General features: G+C 37.9%; 3 protein-coding genes across 3 annotated transcripts in view; 1 reads left to right on the top strand and 2 right to left on the bottom strand.

Moving 5' to 3' along the window:
• Positions 1–2,895: 2,895 nt before the first annotated feature.
• On the bottom strand, positions 2,896–9,234 carry LOC127637618 (V-type proton ATPase subunit E 1-like). The gene is made up of 9 exons (XM_052118771.1): positions 9,005–9,234; positions 5,414–5,479; positions 5,179–5,288; positions 4,951–5,017; positions 4,768–4,857; positions 4,596–4,664; positions 4,389–4,483; positions 3,692–3,779; positions 2,896–3,567 (listed from the first exon to the last, which is right to left on the bottom strand). The coding sequence occupies exons 1-9, from the start codon at positions 9,035–9,037 to the stop codon at positions 3,505–3,507; spliced, it is 681 nt and encodes a 226-aa protein (XP_051974731.1). The 5' UTR covers positions 9,038–9,234; the 3' UTR covers positions 2,896–3,504.
• A 1,249-nt stretch (positions 9,235–10,483) lies between these two features.
• Positions 10,484–14,523, top strand: si:ch211-214j24.14 (uncharacterized protein LOC559160 homolog). The gene is made up of 2 exons (XM_052119015.1): positions 10,484–10,610; positions 13,318–14,523. Exon 2 carries the CDS (start codon positions 13,496–13,498, stop codon positions 14,195–14,197), a length of 702 nt encoding a protein of 233 aa, XP_051974975.1. The 5' UTR covers positions 10,484–10,610; positions 13,318–13,495; the 3' UTR covers positions 14,198–14,523.
• Positions 14,524–15,631: 1,108 nt separating this feature from the next.
• Positions 15,632–22,066, bottom strand: part of snap91b (synaptosome associated protein 91b) — a 28,088-nt gene continuing 21,653 nt past the window's right edge. The window contains exons 18-23 of the mRNA XM_052119011.1: positions 21,162–21,278; positions 20,989–21,013; positions 20,797–20,863; positions 19,466–19,540; positions 17,928–18,027; positions 15,632–17,250 (exon numbers count right to left, since the gene is read on the bottom strand). Of these exons, the coding sequence (XP_051974971.1) occupies positions 17,941–18,027; positions 19,466–19,540; positions 20,797–20,863; positions 20,989–21,013; positions 21,162–21,278 (371 nt within the window). The 3' untranslated portion in view covers positions 15,632–17,250; positions 17,928–17,940. The remainder of the gene's footprint in view (positions 17,251–17,927; positions 18,028–19,465; positions 19,541–20,796; positions 20,864–20,988; positions 21,014–21,161; positions 21,279–22,066) is intronic.

The following is a 22,066-nucleotide window of genomic DNA, read 5'->3' as shown; positions in this document are numbered from 1 at the left end:
TTTCTTTTGGATGAAAATGGTCCTGAAAGTTACTTCCAATAGTTTCAAAATTGCATTTCAAAAGTGTCCTCACACCATACGGTCCTCACTCCGCCAATGAGGAGTTGGAGTTGGGGGGTGCCAATGAGGAGTTGGAGTTAATTCCAAGCTTTGGAGTCGATTTTGGTCTCCCAAAGCCTATGAATCAAAGAATCAATTATTTTTGGAATAATTACTCAGTCCTTACAATGTGTCACCTGAAAGACCCAAGACTCTTTGCATACCTTTGGGCATTTTCTGCAGCAGTTTGTAGATGGGGCTTTTTTTGGATAATGTACCACAATTTGAAGAAGTTATATGTGGGTGGGAATGGTGAAACAGCAATTTTTTTTTTCACTTTTAGCTGGTGTAGAAGTAAGTCTAGTCACTCTTCTGCTTGTATGAGCTTCACTCTGCCACCTACATGCTGGGAGAGCTCTTGATTCAGCATCAGGTCCCTCTAATGGGGGTCTGGCATTGGAGTGCACCCTCTGACACACATTAACATCAGCATGATCCGAGGAGATTGCCTGCTGGAGGTGTGCTTCATTGTCTATTTGTAACCCAAAAGGACTCAAAATCTAAGGGGGTTTAGGGTGGGGAGAGGGAGTGAGAGTGAGAGATGTTTAAAGATCACTTTATTTGACAAATTATTTACAAATAAAAACACCTTTCAGAATTAAAGAGAGATAGAGAGACTGATATGTCTCAATAAGAGAGTGATGCACATCAAAACTTTCCTTGATGGAATTAAAGGTTGCCATGGATGTATCTCAATGAGATTGCATTTATGGGTGTTTCTTCAACTTCAGACTATTTCATGTCTCAGTTTTTATTTGTATTATTTTTGTTATATAAAGGTCTCATTAAAATAGAACTGGAAACATTTTACCATGCCTTCCTCATTTGTATTTAATAGGCTACTTATCAGATATTTCTTATGTATAGATTTGACTGTTTTAGCCTTGTCCCAGACCCAGACTTTCAATATTAAAATGTGAAAATCCTTTATAAAATATACAAATCGTTACATGTTTAAAACTATGATAATCATCATAACAGACCCCGCATCCACATGAGTGGACATTACATTTTGGCTTTGTTACAGGCTATGCATAATTTCATTTCATTTAAACAGGCTGATCTCAGTTCAGGACACTCTAGGCAGTCATTAAAGGATTAAACTCCTAACATCCTGGCAAAAGTTCAGTTTAAGGCTGCAGATGATGTTTGGACCACTCAACATATTTGGCAGACATGGGACAATGGCAATCAGTACATCGATTCAGAATTTTTCATGCAAGATTTTATTTTAACATGGTTGTGATTGAGTGATGATGACCTTTACTTTGAATCAGAATTATTTATGCAAATATCTGATGTAATTAGAAATTCATAGGTATTTTTGGCATGTCTCTTATGGGCTACTAGTTACAAATCAAAAAGAGGAATGGAAAATGCACACAGCATGTCTCAGGAGGTTAATAATTTTTTAGTTAGTGTAGTTGTCTACCAAGTCGTAAAAAGTGTAATTGAAGAGCATGCTTGAGATAAAATATGAAACAAAATGATATTTAAAAATGCACTCATTAACCTAATATTCGGTTGGTCATGTGATTCTAACATGGCCGCCCCATGTGTGGACCCTCTCCATGCATAAATAAAACAGCTTTTAACATGTTACTGATAGAGTCTTCATTTTAATGTGAGTGCTCATGAATTTATACATATATTGCCAAATTTCAATTCATGTCTTTACGAGTTACATTTAAACTTTTAATGAGGGGAAAAAAAAAATCATTGAGTGCACCTTTAAAGAAAACAAAGAAAATTTGAATGTCACTTGTAAGCAGAGTATTTTTATTGGGGCATCATTTCAGGTTTTGGCCTAATTTTGTCAAATCACGCACAAAGTGTGAAAAAAAAACTCTTAAAATATTAGCTATGACATTAGCCTCAGCATGACAAATGAGGTGGCCATTTTATTTTTAAAAAGTCACATTTTATCTCCAATACAGAATTGTATTAATAAAAATGCATAAAAATGCATAAATCTCCTGTGATGCATATGCAATATTGTTGTACACTGTTCGACATTGTAGAAAAATAAATATCTTTTTTTTTTTTACAGAACTACCAAGTAAGAATCAGCAGTGCTAAAAGTGCCAGAAGTTGTAGAAACACCAATATGGAGATCTATCTTAAACTTAAGTTTATAAAGTATGAAGGATACTGCTGTTTTATGACACTTTTCAGCAAACTGGTTGCGGAGGATATTCTTAAACCTGTCGGTCATAAATCGAGCTGTTTTGTCATTTACTGGAATGATTTAGATGATTTACTAATTCATTGTCTATTATTTTGGCTCTCCTGGTTAGGTCTCCTTTCATTTCTTTGTAGGATATGAAAGATTCAATTTGAAGTTAACTTGCAACTGCATATGAGCTTTTGTTTAAAACTAACATTTGAGGAATTAATTTGACAAATAAATATTATTTTCATCTTAATATGGTATCTGCATATGACCACCAATTTTGCCCTTAATCCTAACCCACATAATTCACATCACTAATAATCCAATTTGGACAAATTTAGCAGTAGGAAAACAGCAGTCCCAATGGGAAAATTAATTGAAAATGTATTAATTCCACATAAATAATTCCAAGTTCCATGAGCTTATGATAAAACATAATCTTACCTTCAAACCGATTCTTCAAAGACATCTATTTGAGCTGTTTGTGTGCCTTCATGTCTGGTGATACAGTATTAGCTCTGCAGTTCCTCATTGTGCATGCTGATAATGTGATGACAACAGAGCATGTGACAGACTGCAAAAAAAGAGCCTTCTGCAAACCTTCAATATAACATTCCCCAAATCACTGACATTTATCAGTTCAATACATACTATAGTACATCTGCACAACAGTCAAGAAGCACACACTGGGAGAAGATCTGATTGATACTGTTTTCATTACATATTATTTTCACATCAATTGAATCTTTGCAGTGTTAACAGATACATTGGTTCTGATATACAGGTCATGCTCTGCACAGGAATGGACAACCAAAAAAAAATCTAAATGGTCAAATCTTTATCACTAAGGATGTTCAAAATGTGGCTGCCGTTTTCCTCGCCCATCCACCAAATGGGTTTTAGAGTTGGTAAACCAAAAACTAAGAAGAGCTCATGGAAGTTCTCCATCAGTTTAAGATTAATTTGAGCTTTTCTGTAAACATAACAGTGCTTTATTACAACTGCAGTCAAAATCAACACATGAGATGTAAAGGACTTGAGTTCCAGCAGCCAATCAAAACACTATCTTGGTCCTTTTTTACAGCAATAATGAATCACCACATACACATAATATTTTCTTAAATACAGACACAGGAATGGAATTTTTAACATCAGAATAAAAAAAAAGAAAGTACAACATCAAACAATGGCATTCCGCCATAGTTCTAAAAGGTCCTCTATATGAGTGAAGATCAGTCCATGAACCTGCGGTTCTGGTTTGCCCCGAATAGGGCAACTCGGATTTCAGGCATCATCTGAAAAAGTATCAAAAAGGAAATCTAAATTTCTAGCTTATATTCACCAAACGGCTTCATACACGTATACACTATTCATACAAGTTCAAATTCCAGAATGTTCAAAGGAATCATTTTGCAGTACCTGTTGCGCCATGAGGTCCAGTCTGCTCTCCAGAGTGTTGGACACCTTAATCTTTCCATTCGTATTATACATCTCAATACCTCCAGAGCTACACAGAGGAACATTCAAAGTCAACACACAAACTAAACCAGCATAATCCATTAAAACAAAACACAATTAAAAGGAATATTTGGAGTTCAAAAGAAGTTAAGCTCAATCGACAGAATTTGTGGCATAATGTTGATTATCGGTTGTTTAAATCATCTTTGTTCATTTTGCGGTTTTAGAGTTTACGGTGTTACATCGTCATGGCAACGACCTGGTTAAAAGTGGATACAACTTTACACAGAAAAGGTTAGTAAATGATTTATCACCACACTAAAATAATGTTAACACGCATACTGTTTACGTCTTGTGGCTATACATTTAAAACAGTGGATATTTTAAAGACCCCAGATTTTTGCTTTTTTCTTTAAAGAAAAGGGGAGACAAGTTTTGTGGTAATCAACATTATGCCACAATTGCTGTCGATTGAGCTTAATTGTCTTGAACCCGGAATATTCCTTTAAATAATTGATGTGCTAGTTCTCTAATGCACACACAGTATAAACATAAGATAAAAAAACAACAACAGATAAACAAAAAATACAAATATCACTAGCAAAGCTAATTGATTTGCTTAAATGAGTGGAACTGCACAGGAAATTAAGATACTCACATTTCTGGAGAGAGGAAGTTGTCCTGGTCAATGCGTACTTCAAGATTATCCTTCACTGATGCTTTGTAGATCGGGATGTTTTTCTGCACAGCAGCCTAATAAAAGGAAGAAAATGCAATGTGCTTGCTGACTGATCCATAAAAGTATATATCTACAATATTAATGAATATAAATGTAAATGTTTATTTCGATTAAGCATGTACAGACCTGTACAATACCAATGTCCTGTTTGCGGCAACGGATGTTCACTTTTGGTTCCAGGAGCTGGTAAAAACCCTGAAACATGCAGAAAGAACATCAGAGTTTGACAGCATTAAGCATTCATTTTGTTTTAGATTTCCTATTAAAAAAAATTATGTGCAAAGAACCATTTGCTCACCTGCAGGATAAGCCCATCCATCAGAGCAGAGTATCTGGATGGATCTCTGGCTACATTTGCTAGCCGTTGGCGTGCATCGTTTAGCAAACCCTAAAAAACACAGAATTAAATCAACTGCATGTGAAGTGGAAATGGACAACAGGAACAACTACACAAAGTTTAAGGTTCAATATGTGAACCAACCGAAATCATGTCATCGCGGGCTTTCAGGACCTTCAGTCTAGCTTGGTTCATTAGATTGGACATTTGACTGTGGATGAGAATCAAAAAGTTCACAATCAGCAACAGTGACTACACAATAAGAACATTTAGAATGATCTAAATAATGGAATGATCTGATTCCATGAAATGGTGTTTAACTGCATTGAGTAACAGAGATTTTAAGGGAACAGGGAATTTCCACACACTCACATTTTCTTCTGCTGTTCGATCTGTTTTTCCTTCTTCTCATAATACTCCATTATTTTCAAACGCTGGGTCTGAACCAGCCGACCTTTCTCAATGTTGAACTCCTCTTCTGCCTGCAGAGGGAGTCACGCATTACATTGTCTTTCATCAGCAGCTTCCCATGAGGTTTCCAATAGTATGCGTTAAACACGGTCTATTTACATTGGGTAATTCAAAGATAACTTTGTGTGTGATTTACCTTAGCATCAATCTCCTCTGCTTTTTCATTGGCCTCCTGCTCAATAAAAGCCATCATGTGCTTAATCTGGAAAGATATGATAAAAATCCAACGTCAACACACAAAACATCAATATATGTTACAGCATTAAAAGCAAAGGCCGTTAAGTGTTATGTAAGATTTGGCAATGCTCTAAAACCAAAATGTCGGATTTTCTTTATTTACTGTAAAAAATAGAAAATAAGCTTGTCATATCCCTTTATCTGAACTTGTAGCCCCATCACAAGGATGTGGAATGGGTTTGCTTGGTGTGTGTGTGGGTGATTACTTGATATACTTCAGGGACAAAATTGTCTTTGAACCGAGCATAACAACAATAATAAAAAGAAATATATATATATATATATATATATATACAGTGAGGAAAATAAGTATTTGAACACCCTGCTATTTTGCAAGTTCTCCCACTTGGAAATCATGGAGGGGTCTGAAATTGTCATCGTAGGTACATGTCCACTGTGAGAGACATAATCTAAAAAAAAAATCCAGAAATCACAATGTATGATTTTTTAACTATTTATTTGTATGATACAGCTGCAAATAAGTATTTGAACACCTGTCTATCAGCTAGAATTCTGACTCTCAAAGACCTGTTAGTCTGCCTTTAAAATGTCCACCTCCACTCCATTTATTATCCTAAATTAGATGCACCTGTTTGAGGTCGTTAGCTGCATAAAGACACCTGTCCACCCCATACAATCAGTAAGAATCCAACTACTAACATGGCCACGACCAAAGAGCTGTCCAAAGACACTAGAGACAAAATTGTACACCTCCACAAGGCTGGAAAGGGCTACGGGGTAATTGCCAAGCAGCTTGGTGAAAAAAGGTCCACTGTTGGAGCAATCATTAGAAAATGGAAGAAGCTAAACATGACTGTCAATCTCCCTCGGACTGGGGCTCCATGCAAGATCTCACCTCGTGGGGTCTCAATGATCCTAAGAAAGGTGAGAAATCAGCCCAGAACTACACGGGAGGAGCTGGTCAATGACCTGAAAAGAGCTGGGACCACCGCTTCCAAGGTTACTGTTGGTAATACACTAAGACGTCATGGTTTGAAATCATGCATGGTACGGAAGGTTCCCCTGCTTAAACCAGCACATGTCAAGGCCCGTCTTAAGTTTGCCAATGACCATTTGGATGATCCAGAGGAGTCATGGGAGAAAGTCATGTGGTCAGATGAGACCAAAATAGAACTTTTTGGTCATAATTCCACTAACCGTGTTTGGAGGAAGAAGAATGATGAGTACCATCCCAAGAACACCATCCCTACTGTGAAGCATGGGGGTGATAGCATCATGCTTTGGGGGTGTTTTTCTGCACATGGGACAGGGCTGACTGCACTGTATTAAGGAGAGGATGACCGGGGCCATGTATTGCGAGATTTTGGGGAACAACCTCCTTCCCTCAGTTAGAGCATTGAAGATGGGTCGAGGCTGGGTCTTCCAACATGACAATGACCCGAAGCACACAGCCAGGATAACCAAGGAGTGGCTCTGTAAGAAGCATATCAAGGTTCTGGCGTGGCCTAGCCAGTCTCCAGACCTAAACCCAATAGAGAATCTTTGGAGGGAGCTCAAACTCCGTGTTTCTCAGCGACAGCCCAGAAACCTGACTGATCTAGAGAAGATCTGTGTGGAGGAGTGGGCCAAAATCCCTCCTGCAGTGTGTGCAAACCTGGTGAAAAACTACAGGAAACGTTTGACCTCTGTAATTGCAAACAAAGGCTACTGTACCAAATATTAACATTGATTTTCTTCAGGTGTTCAAATACTTATTTGCAGCTGTATCATACAAATAAATAGTTAAAAAATCATACATTGTGATTTCTGGATTTTTTTTTTTAGATTATGTCTCTCACAGTGGACATGCACCTACGATGACAATTTCAGACCCCTCCATGATTTCCAAGTGGGAGAACTTGCAAAATAGCAGGGTGTTCAAATACTTATTTTCCTCACTGTATATATATATATATATATATATATATATATATAGCCTACTATAGACATTTCTATTACTTTCTAATAAAATGTTATTAATTTACATGAATTTCCCCATTAATGATTTTGATTATATAATAATAAAATCAACAGAAGTCTGTAGTATGTCCTCATTTAGATAGCTAGTACGTAGATATATACGTATTGCTCTTATGGAAAGAAATTGGTACTTTTATTCGCCAAAGTGGCATTCAACTGATCACAATGTATAGTCATTAATAATGTGAAAACTTACTATTACAATTTGAAAACAAACTTCAGAACTTCTTAAACTACTTCAAAGAGTTAAAAATCCTCCATGCGCAGCAATGACAGCTTTACCGATCCTTGTCATTCTAGCTGTCAGTTTGTCCAGATACTCAGGTGACCTTTCACCCCACACTTCCTGTAGCACTTGCCATAGATGTGACTGTCATGTTGGGCACATCTCAAGCACTTTACAGTCTAGCTGATCCCACAAAAGCTCAATGGGGTTAAGATCCATAACACTCTTTCCAATTATCTGTTGTCCAATGTCTGTGTTTCTTTGCCTGCTCGAACCTTTTCTTTTCGTTTTTCTGTTTCAAAAGTGGCTTTTTCTTGCAATTCTTCCCATAAGACCTACTGAGTCTTCTCTTTACTGTTGTACATGAAACTGGTGTTGAGCGGGTAGAATTCAATGAAGCTGTCAGCGGAGGACATGTGAGGCGTCTATTTCTCAAACTAGAGACTCTGATGTACTTATCCTCTTGTTTAGTTGTACATCTGGTCTTCCACATCTATTTCTGTCCTTGTTAGAGACAGTTGTACTTTGTCTTTGAAGACTGTAGTGTACACCTTCGTATGAAATCTTCAATTTCAAACATTGTATAGCCTCAAAACAATGATTGACTGAGGGGTTTCTAGAGAAAGCCATTTTTTTTTTTTACCTAATATTGACCTTAAGACGTGTCAATCTATTGCATAACTCAAAAACAAACACAAATACAAAGTTACGCTTCATTTAACGAATCAAATAGCTTTCAACTAAGTTTGATATAATGGCAAGTGATTTTCTAGAACCAAATGAGCAATTTAGCATGATTACTTAAGGATAATGTGTTGGAGGGATGGCTGCTGTCTAGATTTGATCAAAAATTGCTTTTTTCAAATTGTGATGTGCTAGAGTAGGTTCAAGGTATGTCAAAAGTCTCACATCTTAATAGTTTGCATCATCTAGAGAAGGTTTTCCTATTTTTGCATGACTCGACAATATTCACACTGCGTTGAGGCATTTATTTTGTGCATATAGGATTTATTTTGTGCAATTTCATATTAATCTTTCTTAATACAGTGGTTCAGTTTTAATCTATTTACATCAATGGACTATTATTACACGTGATTCACGCGCGTGTCCCATTAAATAAATGACCAACAACCTTGAAATCCACATCACGCTCCCTGCACCGCTTTAAGATGCTCCAGCCAGGTTCATGTAAAGTAATGCATTTGCAAAAGCATTGACTGTCTGATAATGATACAGTATTGCGCTGTAATTAAGACTATCTAATGCATTTAAATGCGTTTTCACCTGTTTCTGGACGTCTGCATCGCTGAGCGCCATGACTGCAACTGTAAGAGGATTTTCAGCTCCACCGAAAGATGAAGGTCGACGTGGAGAGCTCTGTGTGTCACACGGGACTTTATAATAATTTAGAAAAGCCTAAAGATTTAAAAACACACAAATAATGACATGAAATAGGGCGATCGCGACAGACCAAGAGACTAGAATATAGACTGGAAGGATCAGCTGATTCTCAGTCAAAGATGACACAGACGTCACATGACACGTGTTTCCTCTGCGGGAACCAATCAGATTTCAATGCGCTTCAGGTGTATGTGACATCTGTACTTATTTTGAACCTGTGACAAGGTAATTAATAATAGTAATAGTATTTCTTGCAAAGAAAATACTATTAAAAAAATAAAATAAAAATAAATACAAAAATGATTGGTTAAAGGGATAGTTCGACCAAAATGACAATTCGTGCTTTAGGACCTTATAAGTTCTAGCCACCATTCACTTGCATTTTATGTACCCACAGAGCTGAAATATATATATATATATAAAAATATTGTTTGTGTTCAGCAGAAGTAAAACGTCATATGCATCTGGGATGACATGAGGTGAGTAAACGATGAGAGAATAAACATTTTTGGGTGAACTATCCCTTTAGGTAACACTTATGTCATTGTACTAGATGGCAAATTACTTTGAATAAAACGTTTGTTAGGTTTTAAATTGTAAAACAACAGAGTAAAATTAATTCAGAGAAAAGATCTAGCATAATTCTTATCAGATGAAAATTGGTTTGACACAACAATTAATAAATTAACTAGTTTAAATAAATAGTTACATTTTTATGTTACTTGTTTATATTTATTCAGTGTTTTGGGATCCTGATCCTTCGATGTGTGTAGGGATCTTTTTAATGGAAGTCTATTAGATTTTCCCCTCACTTTTCTATTTGCCGGGTGAAAGTTTATAGGCTACTCTTATACTTATAAAAATATGTTTAAATATAATCTGTAATTCTTGTTTATTTAAAACAGATACACTGAATTTAATTCATTAAATCAGCTTTTTCCACTTTAAATAAAGGGTTTACTGTATATCTACTGTAAAAGAATAGTACCACCACTGACATATAGATGGCGCTCTTTCCAGAAGATGCTACTCAGCAACTATAAAAGCTTGAGTTTAGTGTAAATAAATAAAAAGCCTATATGTCAGTGTTCATGTTTATAGTCAATTGTTCTGTATATCTACAGCACTATTCCAGATCTTTTCTGACCCGCACAGATTTGTTGTTAGAAATTTGCTAGCAAAACAGAAGGGTTACAAAAGTAAACACATTACTGGACAGCTGTCAAAGGAAACAGGGTCACAGAAAGCAGGTGACTGTGAAAATACTGAACTAATAGAGCAAAGCTGCATAGACTAAGGACAGATCTACTTTGTCATGTCACTATGAGGTGCACATATGTACTGAGGGGAGGGGTTGTAGGGCACAGGGAAGGGAGGGGCTGGGTTGCATTTTGTTGCAGCAGTGCCCCTGAGCTCCAGAGACCTGTCCTCTGTATTCAAGGCTCCAGTTCTACATTCTTTTGCTGACTAAACCCTGTGATCAGATAAGGTGAGATCTATTTTCAATAGCTGCTCTTACTGAATGTCATATTCATGTAGTCTAGTGGTTCAGGCATAGTTTAAGACTGTGTTTATATTGTAGTCCATTGTCTCTTACAGCAGACTGTAGGACAAAGACATTTACTGTCTCCCAATCTATAATCCTACACTATATAAAGAAAACCGGGCATTTATTTTGTTTGTTGCTTACCACTGAACATGTATTGTAACTCAAATTAGCTAACTATTGTCATGTGTTGGAGTATGTGTAAAATTGCCTGTGTTGGTGCAGTCATATTAGAAGTTAAGATTGGAAATATATGTTCACTTAAACAAGTGCTAGATGTGTTTTTATACTGGGTTAGTAGTACAGTACAGTAGCATCTTTTTGTTTGTTACTTGCTTCTAACTGGTAAAATAGTTAACTATATTAGCCACCAAAAGGGCTTATGCTGTATCACCAGAGTTCTCCGTTGTCTGTAACCTGTGCTATTATCTTCTGTCCTGTTAGTCACTTTTTCCACTGGTTCACACTCAGATTTCTGTTGTTCCTCTTTCAGAATAAAAGTTAAAACACTATATCATGTTTTTCATGTAAATCTGATCCCTTTAAGCACTTTGACCTTTGATCTTAGTGATGGGCTTTAGTCCACTATTCACAATCTGACTGTTGACACTGCACATGCTTTTGCAGTGATGCTACTGTTCAATAATAAAACAAGCTCTAACTTGCACCACAACTGCAGTTTACACAATGTTCATTCTGTTTATTGGGAGCTGTGATTGGAAACCAAAATGTACAAAGAAGAGCAATAATGAGACTTCATGCACCCTTGATCTTTGGTCATAAAAGTATAAGTGTAGATGTGTCCATTCTGTAGAAGTGCAACATGACGTGAATCATGCTCCTCTGTCATGTCATGTGAAAAATCTGACATTCTCATTCATGGGAACAGATGGAGATATATATAGTTTGCACACTTAGATATGTGCGTACAGGCCTATGCATAGATCAGAATGTGGAAACAGATAAGGTTGTTTGAAATTCACATTTGATTAACACCAAAAATATTATATGAGAAAAAAATATTTTATTTAATCCATCAGAATGAGATTGGATCATGAAAAGTGGGCTTTACATGCCAGAATATAGCACAGCAGTCTGGTTCCTTTAAGTATAAAATTCCATTAATTTTCTCCATAGAAGAATGGATTTGAATGATAATAATTAGCCTTTAACCTTCTGAGACCCGAGCATAATTGCTTTGTGCATTTTAACTAGTAGCACCTAATAAATATGAATTTTAGAGCAAACAGTTTTCCAAAAAATGTATGGCGTCATTTGTGGACAGCAGGACTAAGTTGTGAAGTTTAAACGATACCAAGTTTTTTATTTTTTTATCAAAGTGTTGTTATGTTTCTAGGAGTGTTTTCTTATTCGTGTTTTTGAGACATTACATCAGTTTATTAGCATAATTAATTCTGATTCAAAGTAATGGCCAGCATCATCCAATAACTGCCGACCATGTTTTATTTATTTATTTATTTATTTTGATTCCCTTTTCTCCCCAATTTGGAATGCCCAATTCCCACTACTTCAGGAAGTGCGCCTGGTGGCGGCCGAGCCCGAACCGGACGGTGGTCCCCAGCCTCGAGGGGAGGGGGATCCGCAAACCGACTGGGCCGACTGTGCCTGCCCAGTTGAATCCACTACAATTCCTCGCGATTACTCACCTCAATCCAGGTGTCGGAGAACAAGTCTCAGATGCCTCCGCTTCTGAGACCGTCAATCCATGCAACTTATCACATGGCTCATTGCATCTGATCGCGACCACAAGGAGGTTACCCCATGTGACTCTATCCTCCCTAGTAATTGGACCAATTTGGTTGCTTAGTAGAACTGGCTTGAGTCTCTCAGCATACCCTGGATTCGAAATCGCGACTCCAGGGGTGGGAGTCAGCGTCAATACTCGATGAGCTACCCAGGCCCCTACTGCTGAACATGTTAAAATAAAATTATGCATCATAAATTTTGAATCTATGGAGCCAGGTGAATGGAGGGGAGGGGTTTAAAGAATAAGAGGGCTTGATGATATCAGACGAGAAGGAAAGGTGGAGTTTCAGAGGTGGAGCATGTTATTACATTTCACAACTGATGAATCATGTGCATTAAGAAAGTAAAAAAGGAGAGGGGCCTGGGTAACTCAGCGAGTACTGGCGCTGACAACCACCCCTGGACTCGTGAGTATGAATCCAGTGTGTGCTGATTGACTCCAGCCAGAACTCCTAAGCAACCAAATTGTCCCAGGGAAGGTAGAATCACATGGGGTAACCTCCTCATGGTCGCGATTAGTGGTTCTTACTCTCAATGGGGCGCGTGGTGGAAGTCTCAACGGTGTCATGCACAATGAGCCACATGATAAGATGCGCAGATTGATTGTCTTAGAAGCGGAGGAAACTGAGACTTGTCCTCTGCCACCTGGATTGAGGTGAGTAACCGCACCACCACGAGGCCCTACTAAGTAGTGGAAATTCCAAATTGGGAGAAAAGTGGATAAAAAAAGATAAGAAAAAAGTAAAAAAGGTCCATTTTGTTTTTATATTGACTTTCCACATTCTCACAATTCTCTCTTGGTACATCCATATTGATTCAACTGGCCAGTGGTAGTGACACTGAATTTCCTGAGTTATTTCCTCTTTATGTCTCTCATCTACAGGACTTTTCAGACTATTCAGAATTTCAGAGGGTAGCAAAAATCTTCCACCCTGTCTGGGGATAAGCATTTTGTGGGGCCCAACCCTTCCCAGGATCTAAACCCAAACCTGGAGGAGAGTATTGATCCTACCCACTGGCAGCCCAAGAATCTGTCTGAATCCTGGGCATCTGTTAGTGACATGGAGCCTGAGGTTCGAAGTCTTGAAACCAGTGAGATGGTCCTAGTTCTAGAGGATCAAAGTGAGACCCACTCCTCCACCTCGGACATCATTCACTTAGAGGCGGAGCTCCATGAGAGGGTGGAGACAGATAATGAGGAGGAGGCAGATCTTCAGAGCAGCGTGCTGAGCATGCTTGGCAGCGATAGAGAGCTGGCAGAGATGAGGGCAGAGATTGGAGCATCATTGGATATTATGTCTTCTGTTGAACATGATCTGAGGCCTCCAGAGACTGTGGAGCTTCTGGTGTGTGTGGAGGAGCCCACTGTTGAGGAGATCGAGATAGAGGAGGCTTCTTATGAGCCAATTTTCCCTCACACCACTCTTCTGTCTGAGCCTTCACATTATACCCTTGCCTCTGTCCCTATTCCTGAAATCATCGCACAGGTCTTCGATCACCTTCCATCCCCACAAGAACTTCCTCAAATCCCTGCAACTACAGTTACAACCTCAGAGGAAGTTCTTATCTCTGAATCAGAGTCGACTAATGCATCTGTGTCCCAAGACCACACAACATCATCTTCAGAGGAAGTTCTTCCAATGGCAGAGCCAAAGCCAGCGACCTCTGCCAATTCACCTTTCGAATTACCTGTGTTGCTCGTTGGTGGTGCCGCCCTGGTGGCAGTAGTGGGAGTACTTACATATACATTGAGTAGAAAGTAGCAGGACTGTATTTCTCTTTAATGATTTTAACAATGAAAAACAGTAGCCTTATTGTGTACACATGCTTTGTGCTTCCTAATTTAAAAAATAAATCTATATAAAGAACTGTCTCTTTCAAGGCAAGTCAGTCCACTCTGCAGACTTTGGAATGCTCCAGGGCAGGCTGGACAGCTATTCTATGTAAACAAGCAGCTTTAAAGTACAGCTCCTATCTAATTGAACAGGGAAAGACCAAAACCTCCAAAATGGTTGGTCAAAACCAAATAACCTTTTAAAAATCAGCAGTGCAATCTGACAACAATGTTATCATAAATTGCGCTTCTTTAGCTCTGATTATGCTAAAAATGCTATTTTTCTGGTGGTTCTGTGAATGAGTATGCATGGTCTTATCTGTATCTAAAAGCCGATTGGCTCGTTTACCCGTAAGGCGAGATGTCCTTTTCTACATCCATTGACCGTTGAGCTGTTCAGCCGTGACCTCAATTTGTAGGCGAACCTGGAAGTCTAATTCACCATGGGGTCTCTCTGGATTTTCCTATGGGTTTTTAAACTTATGTGTTAAATAAGGTCTGTGGTAAATATTACTTGGTGATACGTGGATGTTTTGTTCTACAAAATAAACTACACACAGTCATACATCAAATGTGAAATTTGAAGCCGCCGTGTGTTTTTTTTTTAAGTATGAAATTCAATACGGCTTTAAAATTTACATTTGAAATATGACTGTGTTTCATTTATTTTTTAGAACAAAGTGTCCACGGATCATCAAGAAATGTTTACCACAGACCTTATATTACACATAAGGTTCAAACCCCCATTATAAAAACTCACAGGAAAATCCAGAGGGAGCCCATTGTGGTTTTTGGACTACAACCAGAACAGCTCTATTTCTCCCACTCATTTTAATAGAAGTGGCCCGTCTCTGCTAAATAGTTTCTGCTAAAAAGCAATAGCAGTAAAAATTTTCCATTAAAAAAATATACAAAAGGTTCAACATGGTTATGAAAATAGTAAGTAAAAGTAGTTGTAGCCTATAATAATACAATAATTATATACATTTGATAATTGACAATTATCAATATTGACAACAATTTTATAAAAAGTAAATTCATGGCGTGGATTAATGTTTAATTGACACCTCCCAGACAGCAGATGACAGTATGTATCTCGTCATTGACTGAGAACGACATTTTAACCGACAAAAGATTGAATGAAACAATCGTATGCGGAAGTATATTTGGTATTCCTATGATTTCTCTTCACCATGCGTCTCAGATCTTCCAAAAATGTGCATGTCAAAGACGGCGTGTCGTAAGTAATGTAAATATGATATTAGTAGATTTGCACCTTCATGACATACAATGATGCGCTTGAACTAACTGACAACTATTACAACAAGGCAGTAATCATAACGAATTCATATAAATTATACAAAATGCAAATAATTTTATTTGATAATAGTCTCACCTCTAAATATCTGTATAGTTTCATAGAAAAAAATGCAAATGGCTTCAGTCATATCACTGTGTATGCTGAAATGTGATGCATTTATTTATTTATTTATTGTTTAGATTGATGCATTGCCTAGAGAGGGCGGAGTTTAGACAGAGAAAAGAGCAACTCTCGGACCACGACAGGTGTACATGATAAATATGAGTAATTTTGATTAGGCATATAAAACAAATGCGTATGCAGTGGCGGATTTAGGCATGGGCGACATAGGCACCTGCCCGGTGGTGGCACGTACATTTTTCGGAAGTGAATTATTACCATTCATAGCATTCATGAATGTAGGACACTTAACCCAATAATCACTCATTGACTTTTCAGCTCACTGTTTATTGCATTTCAACAGGACTAACATGCACAAAAGTGGGGGAAGGCCAGAGGGAGTATTTCCAGCCAAAAATAAAATGTATCAAGAAATTTTCAAAATAAAATAATAATAATAAAAAAGACAGCCATTAATAAAATGCAATACTGTCGTAACAGGCTGCTGTTTGTCCCTTTGATATCCCTTGCAGTGAACAGAATTGGTATACTTTTTCAGTACAGTTAATTGCAATGCAACAGAACCCTACACAGCCAGTAATATTCAGTCCTATTGATCAATAAGACTGATGATCAAGAAGTACCATGAACTACTGGAGTGAACCTGCTGCTGACAGAATCTAATCAATAGCATCTCCTTTGGACAACAGAGGAATTGCATGCTTATTTATCGTAACACAGGATTGACCACCGAGTAGCACATTTGACTATTGGCTCAGAGAGTGCCTATGTTCCTTGTGATGTAGACTGATATTTTTTATTTTTTTTTACAAATGGGATTACTAACTAGCCATGTAGTATGCAAAGTAAACTTGAGACATACATAAAATATATTCAACTTTTTATCTCAAAATAAAGACTAAGGATATTCAAAACAATCTTTCATTAAAATATTCTAAAATGCATATGTATTTTCATTAGTCACATGTTGCATGTAACTCACAATCAATAGATATGAAAAACGAATGAAATTAGGGCATTGATAAAAACAAAAACAGTGCATGAGACACTAGCTTCACTTGTAATACACTGATAATTGTTCATGTGTGACCACAGAAAAAGTTCTATGATCAAAATATGATTAATACTTGAGTGATGATGATGACATATATCAGCCCAGTGATATTTACCACAGCAAAAACCATTTTCCACAGAAAACGTCACACTTTTGATTGGATTTCCCATGGAAAGCGAGCCAGGAAAAATGAATGCACATCTATCGTTAAGAGACCTGCAGATGCCTGTTCAAGAATGCATCTTCCATTACTCTTCATTTTTCATTGTATTTTTTAAATATATAGATCTGAAGTAACTGAGAACATTGAAATACAAACACACATACACACATGTACTTCGTCACGTTCACGGTTTGTGCTACAACAACAGACAGAGAGGAAGGGATAGAGACCGAGAAAAAAGAGGGACTCTGGGCCCTGAATCTGATGAACAGAAGAGAGAGTACACACATCTTTTTCATCAGGGCCGCACATTAATTGTGACAACTGCAAAAGAAAAAAAGAAAAGGGTTTTCACATTTCTAGGCACACCTTCAAAACAAAAAGTAGCCCAATTCCAGTGAAAAAAAATTGTGATTATGTTTGGAATATCATACTACTTCCAGGATTTTTGCAGAATATACACATAGATTAACTCTGAATTGTTATCTGGGACTGATTAACATGTAATCCATTTGTACCCAGCACTATATATGTAGTACAGTCAGGGCTGGACTGGTAATCTGGCATACTGGGTATTTTCCCGGTGGGTTGACGCACTATTGGGCCGATCAGGGGTGGAATGGCCATTGGGAGAACCGAGCGGGCCGGTGGTTCGACCGTGAAACGTGCCGAATGGGCCATGATAAGCAACATTGAGCCGCTGCGTTATGCAGAACGGACCACAAAACGGTGCTGTGATATGCAGAAAAGAACAGTGAACACCCCCCCCCCCAAACAACATTTGCACAGCCCTCACAGCTCAACAGTTGGGGCAGTTGCCATGTAAAATCCCAGGCCAATTTCTCTTCCCAGTCCAGTCCAGCCCTGTGTACATTGTATAGTATGCAACAGAGCACACTGGGTGCTTGACCTCACCTTCTATTTCCAGTGAGAAATTAATAAATGTTTTAATTGAACTTCACAGGAAACTATATATGTGATATAGGTGCCGTTAAACTTACACCGGCTGCTCGTCTACATAAAGTCTTTGATATTGAGGTCAGCAAGAGGGTCTTTAGGAGGAGGAGGCTTCCTGGGACTTTGAGCCATTCCTGGAGACATCTGTGGAGAAACACACAAGCAGGGACTGAAGAGTGCAAGCACAGCTTTATTGGTGAATGCACTGTCTACGTAAAGGGGCTTTCACATGATTCATGGCAGTGCTGCCGAATATATTCAAGTTTATGGAGTGAAGCATCAGCGTTGCCCCTTAAACTTCAAATCATTTCATGACCCCATTGCCGCTGATCTTTCGAAGTGTCAGCCAATGATTAACCAGGTAGTTTATATAGTCTTTACAATGATAGGTCCAACTTCACAGAAAAGTGATTTTCACACACGTTTTTACCTCACAAATGTCTTTTAGTGAAGAAAGCAACAAAATATTTATAAACTGTAGAACTTTATGAAGAGTGTTTTTGAATTGCATTTGCACTCCAATAGTCTGGTGGAAACATAGAAATTGAAGACAAAATGTACCCCAGCGTCATTGCATTTGCGTGGGCTGTTCCGACAGTGTGGCTGTGCTTTTTCCGTGCGAATGACCAAGATTCGATTTCACCTATTGGCCCACTTTTTTCCCATCCTGTTTCCTGTCTCCGCTATTAATATTTCTTTAATACTACTTGATCCAGGTAAGAGTAGCCACGACAGTAATATTGTAGTAACCATGATTAAATGCAATTAACTTGTTGTGTTACTACAGTAATATGATGTTAATATAGTAGACATGTTTACTTTTGTGGTTACTATGATTTTTCAACAAAATACCATGGTGATACTATGGTTAATGTAGTAAAACCATAGTTCATTTTTGTAAGGGAAGTTAAGGGTTGGTGTCTGTGGGACTCTAAATGAACACAATAAACACACTGCAGTGATGCCCCTATACTGTATGCTAGAATTTAAATAGGAGTACAAATAGCTTCTGCATAAATATATACCATATTGTTTCCAAGCATCCAGAGACTTCAGTTCTTGAGCAATTTTGAATTCACCAAGATCATCATAAGACTTTAACATCTGAAATGAATGTATCATAGCAATTGCCAGGACTTTTTTCTGTGTTCAATGTTTACTGTGCACACCTCTTGCTAGCCAGGCGTAGTTAAATGTCGTTAAATATGTATTAATAAAAGACATACATTTTTTCAATATATATCCATAAAGTTTGACAGTTTTATAATATTTCTTGGTGCTTTGAACTCTAAAAGACATCAGTGAGGTAAATCTTGTGGAAAAATCACTTCTGTGTTAAGTTGTACCTTGCAAAACCAGCCGGTAATCATTGGCTGACACTTGGAATGGACAGCAGCAATGGGGTCAAAGTTGAAAATATTTTAACTTTCTTTTAACTAAATTTCTGTTAGTCACATGTTTGTGAAACTTGTTCAGTTTATGTCTTAGTTGTTGAATCTTTTATGTTCATACAAATATTTATAAATGTTAAGTTTGCTGAAAATAAAAGCAGTTGAAAGTGAGTTGTTTCTGTGTTTTATACCGGTTGTCCAGGGGCTCCGGCGGCAAGAAGTTGTGGCCTCATCGGTGAACCGGGCATCATAGGAGCAGCTCCAGACTGTGAGTGCAAGCCAGACACAGTAAGACACAAACACGTACAGTACGCCTATACAGACATACACATAAACACACACTCTTACCATGCAAAACATTGTTTGGGATCCCATGACAGGAGAGACCCCGCGAGGGGAAGTCTAGTTGGGTGGGAGGGATCAGGGGGGCAAGACATTAGGACAGAACAACATAGTATAATATGGCTCTACCACAGACAAACACACACACACACACACACACACACAGAGACAGAGGGGAATCTATGTGCTCGAATGCAGCTTTTAAAAAGGATTTGAACCTTAAAGTCATTTGATCTATTTTATGTGTGTTTTAATAAATATGTTGTGCATGCATTTATATGGCTGGCGGTGTAGAAAAGAGCTGCAAAGTGAGCAAATAAACTAGCTCTGGTTTAAAGCAAGAACTTCTGAATGCATCCATCTTCTGAATGCCATTCAATTGTTGTTCTAAAAAATGGAAGTTTAAGGTCAGTTTTATGAATTCAAATACATAATTTTCCTTAAAAATGCATGACTTTCTTTCTTGTGAGGAAACCAACAGCATTATGTTTATCTTGCTCTTTTACATACAATGAAAATAAATGGGGTCGAATGTTATTGACCTCCAAAAATAAAAACATAAAAGCATCATAACAGTAGTTGCAATAGCTACTTATGTGTTCCGTGGATGAAAGAAATTCATACATATTTTGAAAAGCATGAGGGTGAGTAAAAGTGACATTTTTTTATGTATAACTATTCGGAGTGGTGGTGGCGTAGTTTGCTAAAGCACTAAATTGTTCAGCAGAAGGTCGCTGTTTCGATCCCCACAGCCACCACCATTGTGTCCTTGAGCAAGGCACTTAACTCCAGTAATAAGTGCACTGTAAGTCGCTTTGGATAAAAGCATCTGCCAAATGCATAAATGTAAATGTTCCTATAAAGTTTGATACTTCCATGTAGTTTGTAACTACTGGTAATTATCTAGGACACCAGTGAAGTTCATTCAGTTACAGTGTTAAAAAAATGTACTGTTTCACTTTTCAATCCTAACATGTCCATGTGTGTTCGAAAGCAATGTATACAAATGCAAAAAAACTCTAGTGAGGAAGCTCTGCATTTAGTCCTATCCATTGAGCTGACAGGAGCTAAAAAAGATTTAGGGAGAAGAGGAAGCTTGTGATTGGCTTCACGCCATGCTGCTCAAAGCCATACGGCTCCATCCACATGCTCCACGTCTACAGAACAACACAACATTTACCATGGTTACGCCCCAGCTAGCAGTGGGTACCTGCGCTTGCCAGTTCACCCCTCCAGCTGCTTCACCCCTAGGAATTGAGAGCAAGAAAGAGATAGAAATACAGGAGGAACAAATAAACAATGTAATAATTTTTTGTCAAAGAGGGAAAAGAATAAGGTGAAAGTGGGAGAAAGGAAGTTACTGTATTCTTACGGTTTCTGGTTTCCCATTGTCAAATCTGAAAGCACATAAATACACATGTTGGATTCTGCAGATTACAGGCAATCTATCTAGACATTTGTGACCTTTTTATTTTGGCTATGATTTGAGAGTTTATAGACCACCAAATCAGAACTTGATTAAATTGAAAGTGGATGTTCACGTACTGCTGGCCATGTTGGCCATGACTGAGTCCAGGTTTCCCATGGGTTTGACAGGCGAGGAGGCCCCAGCTGCCTGGGGGGCCATTGCTGGCATGAGCACATCACCAAATCCATCGAAGGCTTCAAAGGAGAGTATGAATTAAGAGAGACAATGAGCCAGAAAAGGGAGATTTTGAGTAACAGAGTAAAAGTAAAGAAACTGGGGCTAAACTGAATGCCCTCATCGCCATGGCAACAAACAAAGGAAAGCATTGTCAAGATGACAGCAGGAAGAAAGAGAGCACGATTGCAGGCAAGTTATAAGACAACGCACACAGACACACACAACATCACGCTTATTGGAGTACAACTTTGGGACTCTATGATCACAACAAACCCACATTCATTTCACCATAAACATATTAAGCATGAACGAAATGCCTAAATAAAAATATACTACTCTTCAGCTCTTAGTGAGCGCTGATATTTCAAATATCAGTGTGTTACACAAATTAAAAAAACGTATTTGGACATTAAATCCACACTTACAATGTAAGTGGACTAGGAACAAAATATAAAAAGCAAGTGGCATCTGCATAAACATGATGCAAAATATTTCTTAAGAACTCAATTTACTTCTGTTTTATTTTTTGCAATGAACTTTAACCAACTGGAATAGAGATCGAACGATAATTCCATCCATCCATCCATCCATCCATCCGAATAGCAGCTGTGTAGAGCATCATAACTCACCAGTAGCACAGCAGGGAGCAAGCAATGACCCAAGAGCCAGATGGAGGGAGAGAGAAGAGAAGGAAAATGAAGAATAAAATGATAAAAGAATGGAAATGGGGGAAAAACATGTGAAAGAGAACATGATAAAAAAAGAAGAGAGTGTCATCCCACAGAAGAAACAGATCAAATGAGCA

Source organism: Xyrauchen texanus, chromosome 45, assembly GCF_025860055.1.
Source record: "Xyrauchen texanus isolate HMW12.3.18 chromosome 45, RBS_HiC_50CHRs, whole genome shotgun sequence".
Lineage (NCBI taxonomy): Eukaryota > Metazoa > Chordata > Actinopteri > Cypriniformes > Catostomidae > Xyrauchen > Xyrauchen texanus.
The sequence above is the reverse complement of the archived record's forward strand: the minus strand, read 5'-3'. Positions and strand labels throughout refer to the sequence as shown.